The 11434-nt window shown below is 32.7% G+C and overlaps 1 protein-coding gene and 2 long non-coding RNA genes across 4 annotated transcripts; 1 reads left to right on the top strand and 2 right to left on the bottom strand.

Moving 5' to 3' along the window:
* Positions 1 to 3741: 3741 nt before the first annotated feature.
* On the bottom strand, positions 3742 to 4627 carry LOC145040051 (uncharacterized). The gene is made up of 2 exons (XR_013679852.1): positions 4548 to 4627; positions 3742 to 4105 (listed from the first exon to the last, which is right to left on the bottom strand). It is a non-coding gene; the product is annotated as an uncharacterized LOC145040051 (long non-coding RNA).
* A 328-nt stretch (positions 4628 to 4955) lies between these two features.
* LOC145040050 (uncharacterized) lies at positions 4956 to 5670 on the bottom strand. The gene is made up of 2 exons (XR_013679851.1): positions 5534 to 5670; positions 4956 to 5209 (listed from the first exon to the last, which is right to left on the bottom strand). It is a non-coding gene; the product is annotated as an uncharacterized LOC145040050 (long non-coding RNA).
* Positions 5671 to 6028: 358 nt separating this feature from the next.
* On the top strand, positions 6029 to 9176 carry LOC145044116 (protein CLP1 homolog). Of its 2 annotated transcripts, none has more exons than XM_078992938.1 (11): positions 6029 to 6119; positions 6800 to 7072; positions 7185 to 7253; positions 7346 to 7438; positions 7533 to 7774; positions 7841 to 7979; positions 8080 to 8136; positions 8252 to 8386; positions 8467 to 8702; positions 8788 to 8832; positions 8918 to 9176. In XM_078992938.1, exons 2-11 carry the CDS (start codon positions 6857 to 6859, stop codon positions 9003 to 9005), a joined length of 1320 nt encoding a protein of 439 aa, XP_078849064.1. In that variant the 5' UTR covers positions 6029 to 6119; positions 6800 to 6856; the 3' UTR covers positions 9006 to 9176. The 2 variants fall into 2 exon arrangements, with proteins under 2 accessions (XP_078849064.1, XP_078849065.1); XM_078992939.1 differs by having other exon boundaries at positions 6046 to 6119; positions 6810 to 7072.
* The last annotated feature ends 2258 nt before the right edge of the window (positions 9177 to 11434 follow it).

Raw genomic sequence — 11434 nt, 5'->3', positions numbered from 1 at the left:
CATTGAGTAGCGGTTAATAAGAGATTTGGTTAATGGTTTTAGTCGGTTAATTTTATAATATCAGTTAACCAAAATAGTCAAAGATGGTCATAAAAATAAAAATATTTTTCTATAAAAGTTGAAAAATGTATAAGTCTATTGTTATAAAAAATGAATGATTGTGTATATATAATTGTGTTGATAGAAGATTACTTATCATATCTAGTTATAAATAATTACCTTTTAAAATTTCAGTTTCTAATATAATTACATATTATATATTTAATATTATACTTTATTAAAAACATTTATTAATATTGTTGATTCGGTTCGTTTTATAATGGTTAAGTTTTAGATCAAAACCATAATCGAATCATATGTATTCGGTTAACCAAAATTAGAAACCGAACCATATCTTTTAGTAATAGTTCGGTTAATTTGGTTATGGTTCAATTTTTCGGTTAAAATGCTCACCGTGTCATTTGCCCTACTTTTTTATGTTATTAGTGATCTGTTTTGTGGATTTTGAAAGATAATTTGACAATCTATCTTAATAAATGCTTCTTTCCTCTTATATATATATATATATATATATATATATATATATATATATATATATATATATATATATATATATATATATATATATATATATATATATATATATATATATATATATATATATATTTTGATAAGTAAATTGGATTTCAAAACCATTTTGAGGTTTGACTGCGAAAATGGATTATATATATATATATATATATATATATATATATATATATATATATATATATATATATATATATATATATATATATATATATATGATAAGTAAATTGGATTTCAAAACCATTTTGAGGTTTGACTGCGAAAATGGATGATCGCAATCATATTTATTATTAGATGTGATAAAAATTGACACCACATACTCCTCAAGATGTAATAAACATGTTTGGATAAAATAATTTAATCCATTTAACTAATGAGTTGAGGTGATACTATGCAAAGTTAAACATATAAGGTTAGGGTTTAATAATTTCAATTCGAGAATGACCAATTTATTTTTTAATATGGTTGGAAAAAAAACCATCTTATTTCAACGGTTCTTAACAAAAAAATAATTACATAATATTATATGTGATTTTGTTGTCTTTCTAACAAAGATATGCATACTAACATACATATATTTCGATCATTTTGGCCTCACCGGAGAAGATGGACAATGGGACGATGGGGTTGAGTTCACCATAGAAGTACAAAAACCTGTTTTTTAGAAACGAGGTCGGTTTTTAAAACCAATTTGGTTTGAGCCTACAAAATCAAATTTGGTTTAGACTAATGCCAGATTAGATTGAAACCGGTTCATAAGAAAAAATATTCAAAGCTAAACAAATTAGATCAGGCCAAATTGAAACCGGATTGGACAACTGGTTTCCAAAAAAATCGATAAAAAACTAAAAAAAAACATTTATTTTATAGATTTTTTGGTTTTGGAAAATACATACAAACATGAAATAAGTATATCATCAAACATAAAAACAATAAACATAACATTTGTAATCGAATATAAGCATGTTGTCATCGGCGTTTGTGAATTTTTAGAGATTTGTAAGCGTTTTTTAGTGGTGTGAACAAACTAACCCATCCACTACCTATATATGCTAACGGGAAATCTCCAGAAAAGTTCCAAAATTTTAGTTCAATTTATGAAAAAGTCCCAAAATAAATTTTATTTACAGAAAAGCACAGAATACCGGTTAAAATTTCGAAAAAACCCTTTTCAACCGGTTTCGCAGATTTTGTCGGTATTCTGTCCTTTTTCATTAGTTTGCTCAAAATTTTGGGACTTTTCCAAAAATTACATAATAACCAAAATATTGGGATTTTTTTGAAAATTACCATGAAATTAATGGATATTATTATTAACAAATCTTTTATAAATTACATAATAACCAAAATATTGGTGGCCTAAATACTCCTCTATTGTTTCCTGACCACTCAAACTCTCTATGTTCTTCCTATGCATTGTTGTGGGTATGATGGTGAGATGAAGTTAGTTAGCATTCCTCTAATGTTGGTGTTCTTCTTATGTTGTTTAACCTAACTACCAACCAACATTCATACCTTACATGTTAACAATCATCGGCTAACACACATCTATAAAATGTGAAAAGTGAACCCTGAATGATAATTTATATGAAAACAAGTGAAGGGTGATTATCTATTTAAATTGTCATTCAAAGTTTACTTTTCACTCTCGATAGATGTGTGTAATTTTATGGTTGTTACCGGGTAATGTTTGGAGGTTAGGTGGTAGTTAGGTTAAAGAACATAATGAAAGATCTATATGTTCGTGTAATGATATTTTCTAATAACACATGATCATATAGCATCATGCTTAATAGCAAGTAGACACTTACTGATTGTGTATTAATAAATATTATCAACTCTTGTATTGGTCACGCCTAATAGAGTACTTCTCACTATGACACCCACAACGATACATATGAAGAACATAGAGACTTTGAAGTGGCCAACAAACAATTGAGAAGTACATAGTCGACCATTCTATTTCTAGAAATTAACAACAAATGTATTTCCTTTGTTTATAATAAAAAAAAAATTATGTTTATAAATGATTTGTTAATAATAATATCCATTAATTCCATAGTAATTTTCAAAAAAGTCCCAATATTTTGGTTATCGGGTAATTTTCAGAAAAATCCTAATATTTTGAGCAAACTAACGAAAAAGGACAGAATACCGGCTAAATCTACGAAACCGGCCAAAAAGGGTTGTTTCGAAGTTTTAGCCGGTATTCTGTGCTTTTCTGTAAACAAAAATTAGTTTGAGATTTTTTCATAAATTGAATTAAAATTTTAGGATTTTTCTGGAGATTTCCCTATACTAACAAACAAGGGGCAAAAGTTTTTATACAAAGAACGACTCTAAAACAACTACATGGTTGTTTGGGTATAAAAGAAAAAAAAAATTTGACTAGTTTTTCAAACCAACTTCAACAAAAATAATTTCAAACTTATACAAACTATTGGTTCGGATTCAAACCGGACCGTTTTAGCTAAAACCGGTTTCTAATCAGATCGGTTTTCGGATCTTAAACCAATTTCCGATCATAAACTTTTTTTTGTGCTACCTCTAGTCCAAGATACTGTGAAACTTTTTAATTGGAAAATTAGAAAACCATTATCTTTTCATAAGGCCCACCAAAGCGTAGGTGTCATCAAACTATCAAAGTTCCAACGATTAAGGACCCAACTTGACAAATGTCAAGTCAAGCCTGGGCTTGGCCCTATTTTTTCTGAATCACGACGCATAGGGCCTAATGAAGCAAACACATAATTAAGGCGTGCATATCATTAGAAAAAAATCAGATATATATTTTTAAATTGCGTGACATTTATTTCGTATATACTGTGATCGTATTTATATTATGATTTTTTTTTGGAAAGGGAACTTCCCTAACAAGGGTTTCCGGGCCAGCTTTCGCGCACCGACTAATCCCCCGCTGCAAACATAAAGTTTTGCCTCATGCCCTGGAGTCACTGCAGGCGAACCTCCATGGCCACAAGGGCTGAGTGGTGCCGGGATTTATATTATGATTTTAGTTAATCATACTATACCATTTACATTTTTTTAGCTTCTACTTGGTGTTTTATTGCTCCAGCATCAAAATCGAGTGGTTATGATGAGTTTGGGAATATTAAGGAGTAGAAAGTAGCATTAATTAACTCAAAAACACAATTAATCAGGTTCAAAATAGCCAATTTCAAAAGGTATTACTTGTGCTTTTACAAGCCTTAAATTTACCCAACAACATAAATTGTGTCAATAAAACTTGTTTGACATTTCACATTCAATTTTTAGGGCGTTCAATAATGAATTTTGCTGTTGGTGATGCACGTGGAAATGGCAGTTGTAGCAAATCTTGAAACATTTGAACTTCTTCCTCGGTGGAAACAGACGTATTGTTATCTCTAGAGCACTAATAAGACATCTTGTTATCTCCAATTCTTTAAGATGATCCAAGTTGAGGCCCGAGTAGACTTGAAAAATCAAGCAACTTCTTGAAAGTTTGTTGAGAACACCAGCCATGTTCCCAACACATCTAATCGGAAAAACAAGTCAGATTTATTAATAGAATTGTGAAAATCCTACGAGTGGCAAATTACGCAATTGTGTCGTGTTTTTAGCTGACACAACTGAAGCACGACAATTTTTATATAACATGAACACAACACTACGTCATGTTTTGTTGTACTAACACGAAAACGATCAAATTAAAGAACACGATAAAAACGAAAAAGATAAAATAAAATAAACCTTTTAGTTTATTTAATTCATAATTAATCACACAGAACATGAAAAACCCGACAAACACATAATATCGTGTAAATTTCGTACACGATACAACATCGTGTTTTTTTTTTACTTGACAGTTGACATGTACATAGACACGGATTCAAAATTTAATTTTGTTTCGTGTGTGTGATATGGATATTGCCACCCCTAGAAAATCCATTATAAACAGAAATGTGATAGCATGCTACCTTCACTTGAATTTTCTCTAAATTTGGGGAAGTGGGGAGCTTATGGACCTTACCAAGGTAAACTCCTAAGTAGGAGGCAATTAGTAAGGAGTTGTAGAAGTGTCTTGGTAGTGATGTCAACATTGAGAAACCTCAACTTCCTGAACATACTAAATCCATTAAATAACAATGGAGGCTCAAATACACAATCTGTAAGATCTAAGTCTTCTAATCCTTGCAATGAAAAGAACAAAGAGGGTTGCTTGTAGCGACTATTAGGTGACCAAATCTCAAAGATGAATATCTTGAGGTTATTGCTCCTTGAAAGATGAAGTATAATCTGGTTAAACTCATTGAAAATATACGTATCAGCCATACAAACAACGAATTCCAAAATTGGAACCTTGTGTAACAACAAAACGTTCAAGATTGCATTGACAAGCTTGTATTTATTGATTTCTTCGTTATCAGAATATACATCAACCACATTTCATCAAATACAAGTTTCAGCATGCTTGCCCAAGAATACCTCCATTTCTTTGACAAAATACTCATCCATAATGCATCTCAGATTGGCATAAGAGTCAGAATTTTTTCAACTATGTCTTGAGGAAGAGTGCTAATTCTATCCCAATTTTGGTTCATATCTTGATGAGTTCCTCAAAAATTAGTACTCCACAATGCTGCAAAGTAGAATTCAAAACCAAATATATTTATTTCCTTAATATCTTGAGCAACATTTAAAGAAAATGTAAATACTTGTTTTAAACAAATAGGAACCTGTTGCTTCAAATATACCGTATTAACGAAAATCATATATGTTCCCAAGTATGATTCACCTGAATACTAGAGTCCTAACTCCTTGATTCCCAAAAGTTAAGCTCTTAGTATACCCCTCATTAGCATTATATAACAATTAAGAAATTATTGATTTTTTTCAAGCAAAATAAAGGATTATATTGCAGCGTCTCAAGATAAATCACCATAAAAGAAGAGAAGAAAATTACCGGCTGCAGCTGCGCCCCTTCCTTGTATCGCTGTCGCCGTCTGCCTTGGCCCCACCGTCTATATCGCCGTCGCCCGCGCCCTCCGCCTGTTTTGCTGTCTCCCCTTCCCTGTCTTCAGTCCGAGACCCTTAAAATTTCATTTTAGAGTACATTACACTAATTGTCATGTGGTTTGCAGTAATATCCACTTTGGTCCTTCAGGTTCCTTTTTTTTCCCCTTCTTTTTAGTTCCTCATGCTTTGTTGCCTCTTCGGTTTCTTTTGGACAGAAAAAAAAACTTTGTCCTTAGAAATTTATTATTATTATAAATTAATAAAATTAAAATAGACCCACATTATTTTGCTCATTGATGATATTTTTGTGAAAGTTACACGAAAATTTCAAATACAATGTCGCAATCGATAAGATAATAGGGTTTAACTGGCAATTTCAGAAACATGAGGGGCTTTGAACAAAAATTACACTCTCAAGTCCGAAACTCCAAATAAACACCCCTTCGTTTTCCCCCAAAAACCAATTTCACGTTGGGCTTCCAAACATCATCCGTCCCCTTTCTCTGCTAAACCCTTCTGCGTTATTCTCTCAGGTCAGTTTCACTCTGTTTTCTTCATTTTTCTGTTATGCCGTTGTCGATTGTAATCTATTAGATTTCGGTTGTGCTCAATCACCAAGTTGTCTGAATCATACTCAAATTTGTATTTATTCTTCATGTTATCGTTCTTATGCATTTTATTGATGAAGTTGATCTAATACATTAGGTTTTTTATATGCGTGATCCATTTCATCTTGAAATTATGTCTCTCACCAAAGTTTCACGAGCAACTCTGAGCACAGAACAATTTAAATACAGTGGTTTTTATGTGTTCTCAACCGTAGACAAGTTCAATGCTTGAAGTTGAAAATTGATGGTGTATATAAGTCTTAATCACATTCAGAGTTGCTGAAATAGTGTTTCAATACACATATGAATGTATTTCTGACTAATATTGCTACATTAGCTGATAGAGTAAGAACAAACACTGCTAGTGGATGCATAATTAAGCTTGGTAAGTAGGAAACATGATTCCCATGGCTTTGTATTCGTTCTGGAATCTGAGTATAACTGTATAAGATGCTATAGTCTATAAATCCAATGAAATTTGCAAACAATTTCCATTTTGTTACAATTACAGAACACATCATCTTCTTTCTGCCTTTTTTTTTCTTTAAAAAACTCTACTAGTGCCTGTAAGGATAGAAATACTTAACTTGTTTACCTTTTTTAAGATAATTGAAGGTAATTGCATCAACAAGCAGAAGCATTGTTTGAACATAAAGTCAATTATGGCATATGGAGGCACACCTTCAGGCCCACCTGCAGCTTCAGGCAGCTCTCCTGCAATGAAGCAGGTGAAACTGGAGAAAGAAAGTGAACTGAGGATTGAAGTCAATTTTAACAGTTCTCTTCGCCTCAGGCTACTAAATGGGACAGCTGAGATATTTGGGACCGAAATGCCCCCAGAAAATTGGCTCATCTTCCCACCAAGAATGAAATTTGCTGTAAACTCTTAACAACTTTGAAAAAAAAATAAAAAATCCACCAGGAATATTAAAGATCACTTGAATCTTGTCCTATTCTAATACTTCTGTTTCCTTCTTTTTGTAATTTCAGATATTTACATGGTATGGGGCCACCATTGAAATGCAAGACAACACTGAAACTGATTATGTAGCAGATGAGGTAGGATATTAATATTATATCATGTCACCATTGTATTTTACTTTCTTAATGTACAATAATATTAATTTTTTGTTTTCTATTTTGATATAAAGACACCAATGATCAGTTATGTAAACGTGCATGCTGTACTCGAAGGTCGCAGAAATCGTGCAAAAGCCTCTCCCAGTGATTCTGATGCTTCCCAGGTGTCTTTTACCTTTCTTTCTTTATGCTTTCAATCTCTAATAACATTTCCATGACAAAATAATAACTATTTCACCAAATTCTGTATTTCTTTAGGGTCCCAGGGTGATTGTTGTGGGACCCACAGATTCTGGAAAGAGTACATTATCTAGAATGCTTCTTAGTTGGGCAGCAAAACAAGGATGGAAACCTACTTTTGTGGATTTGGACATTGGACAAGGATCTATAACCCTCCCTGGGTGTATTGCTGCAAGCCCAATTGAAATGCCAATTGACCCTGTTGAAGGGATTCCTCTTGAAATGCCTCTTGTTTACTTTTTTGGACACAACACTCCAACGTAACAATCTTTTACTCGCTCATTTATAAGTTTTTGTTTGAAAATTTCTTACTTTTGTTTTTGTAGTGTTAATGCAGATCTTTATAGGGTATTAGTAAAGGAGCTAGCACAGATATTGGAAAGACAATTTGCTGGGAATCCTGAATCTAGAGCTGCAGGCATGGTCATCAACACCATGGGATTCATTGATGGACTTGGTTATGATGTATGTGTTGTTTAGGTCCTCATTTTGCATATAGTGCAAAGTATAGGGTTAAAAGCAATAATACAAGTTTTGTTGACTAGCATTTTGTGTCTCTTTGCAGCTTCTTTTGCATGCAATTGATACATTCCAGGCTACTGTTGTTCTTGTGTTGGGTCAGGTGAAAAAACTTTCACTATAAAGTTAATAATAATATCATTTTTTATGTCATAAAATGATGGAAGAAATGGAACTATAAATTGCTAATACTTATTTTATTTTATTTTTAAAAACAGGAGAAACTTTGCAGCATGTTAAAAGATGTATTAAAACGAAAACCGAATGTGGATGTAGTGAAACTACAAAAATCAGGTGGTGTTGTATCCAGGAATTCAAAATTCAGAGCAAGTGCAAGGAGCCAGAGGATAAGAGTAAGTCAAAATAAGTCAAAAGTTTAGATGATGATCATATAATTTTTTGGCTAACGTTTTTTGTTTTAAATTAATTACAGGAATATTTTTATGGTCTTTCAAATGACCTTTCCCCTCACTCAAGTATAGCGAATTTCAATGATTTGAGTATTTATAAAGTTGGGGGTGGCCCACAGGCCCCAGCTTCAGCTCTCCCTATTGGTGCACAGCCTGTGGCGGACCCCATGAGATTGGTTCCTGTAAACATCAACAGGGATCTGCTCAATTTAGTTCTTGCTGTCTCTTTTGCAAAAGAACAAGATCAGATTCTTTCAAGGTATTCTTTTAAAATTGTTTTAATAAAACTTATTATATATGTTGCTTACTATTTTGGTTTCGTTTATGTACTTTGATTTATGTAGCAACATAGCTGGGTTTATTTGGATCACTGATATCGATATTCCAAGGTTTGATTGAGCTCTCAATTTAATGTCACCATTAAGTATTAAATATAGAATACAAATTAATTTTCAGTTGTATTTACAATTTCAGGAAGAAAATCACATATCTAGCTCCATCAGGTGGAGAACTTCCGAGCAAGTTCTTGTTAATGGGAAGCTTAACATGGATTGAAACCTAAACTGCAAGTCTTCATTGCTATTTTTTTTTTTTTTTGTTAATGTAAGCCGTTTGTTTTTTAATCCATGTAGCATTGAGGGCCCAACAAGCAAACTTGGGTTTTAATTTGTAGTATATGTAGCAATATCGATGACTTCTAAAATTTTTTTTGGGTTAAGCATGGTTGGATAAATGATGTTGAAAAAGTATTTTAGAAAATGACGGCATGTTTGTGTAAAGTGAATATACAGGTTTTGAAATTAAGACTAAATATCAAAATCATTTTGGTGATGAAAGACACTGAAGAACTAAGAATAAGGGAGAGGGAGAGATTAGCGACAAGTTAGGTCTGAAAATTGAAATTATGATTTGAAATTGAATGTGATTTCTAGGGATACAGAGAGTCGTGGTGAAGAGACGGGGGGAATTGGACCGATTTCATGGAACTTGAGTAGACAAAAACCCACCTGATAAAGACAAATCCAAGTTGATAAAAAAAAAAAAAAAAAATTGAAAAACTAGGAATAAGAACATTAGATCACACACCATGGGTGTGTTTGGTAAAAGTAGCTGTTAGCTGGAAGTGGGTAATGGTTAGCTGGTTGTTATATGAATGTTTGGTAAAAGTAGTTGGAAGCTTTTGAAATATATAAAATTACATAAAAGGACAATTTATTAAAAATAAAAAATATATAAATATATTTTTAAGTGTAATTAGGGAAATTGATTTCAAAAGCTCCGGAACGTTTTGTTAAAAGCTACATGAAGTAGCTTTTAGAATCGAAGCGTTTTGTTAAAACTAAAAGCTAAACGCTCGTACTGCCAAACGAAGCTTTTTGTTTAAACTAGAGCGTTTTGTCAAAAGCTAAAAGCTAGAAGCTCCCAAACGCTTCCAAAAGCTCCGTACCAAACACGCCCCATATATATCTATAATTCCAAGAAAAATTTAACGTGATACAAAAAACTCAAAAACATTAGATTGAAACGGGTACCAAATTTAACGTGAATCCAACCACCCAAAAGTAAAAACCCATCGGGATAACTTTAGGCAATCTATAAACAAAAACCAAAACAGGTGGATGATGCAGGCAGGCAAGCAGTATATGTATACGGTTAGGGAAACAAATCAATGACTTTAGGCATGGGTGGTGGGTGAGTGTGCTTAGATTTAGTAGCGGAGGCTATGTGTGTGTGTGTATGCACGAAGATCTAGCAACAAGTGTGCTACATTGAGCTGGGGGTTAGTATTTTTAGTGGTGCGATGATGGAAAATTATGGTGAGATAGTGGTATGATGGTGCGGTGGTAGTGTGGTGGGGGTATGCGGTGATGTCGATGGTTGTGTTTCGAGGTTATGAGAGAGAGATGGAGAGAGTATTTGCAGGTTGACACAATAGATACATCATGATAAGTGGGAGTTCAAATTAATAGGCTAGGTCAAGATAACGTGAGAAGAGAAAAAATTAGGGAAAGAGATAGGTGATTGGTAAGGATTGAGTCTTGATACATATGCTTCAATTTTTATTCTATCTTTTCATGCAAGCTCGGTTATGGAAGAGTGTCAAAAAATAGTATTCGATGGGTACAACCTTAGGGTATTCGATGGATGGAGGTGATTGGTATTTGTACGACTTGATTTGACGGAATGTCATTAAGGATGCTAATGATGAAGGGGGTGGTTTGATAGTTGTTGATTAAGTCAGGGCTGACCAAGTATGAAGCTCTAACTAAACTTATCTTTGACTGAAATCATGTTGTTTGATTACGATTTTGACTGACTATGTTGAATCTGGAAATGACCATTCACCCTTCTCTTCTATTTACCAAAACCAAACTAGAGATGTGATCCACATATTTTCTCATTTTACTACAACATCTTGAAAGAGTTTTTCAAAGACTAAATCAATATGAAAGAAATAAATTAAAATCATTTACACGAAACAAATATGAAACAAAATACACAGTTTCTCTTTATTTGGCAACAACACTTGATAACAATGCTAATAGTGTACACATTCACAAGATTTAACAAAAAATAAATCAAAATGAAGTTAAATTGCCTTCATGGAGAATTCAGCTGTAAAGATTTAAGCCGCCTTCATGGAGAATTCATTTACAACACCAATTGTCACACCCTCGACTGTCGGTGAAAACGCTGAAGCGTGTGATGTAAATCAGTGATCACAGTTATTAAACATACATTAAACAATACAAATATAATATTCTATTATTACTGAAATAAAAATTACATTGACAGTGGCTATTGTTAAATCATGACACACGCCTAACAATTCGGTGTTTACAAAGGTGTAATAAAATAACGGAAAATATTCTATGCAAACTCTTCCGATCTATTAATAAACCTGAGAATACATGCATTAAGATACGTTAACAAAAATTGTTTGTGAGTTTTACAGGTTTTGACTCCATGACTTTTTATAATCCAAAAGTG

Source organism: Lactuca saligna, chromosome 4 (genome assembly GCF_052625555.1).
Source record: "Lactuca saligna cultivar CGN05327 chromosome 4, ASM5262555v1, whole genome shotgun sequence".
NCBI classification, from domain to species: Eukaryota; Viridiplantae; Streptophyta; class Magnoliopsida; order Asterales; family Asteraceae; genus Lactuca; species Lactuca saligna.
This window is presented reverse-complemented; position numbering and strand designations above follow the sequence as displayed.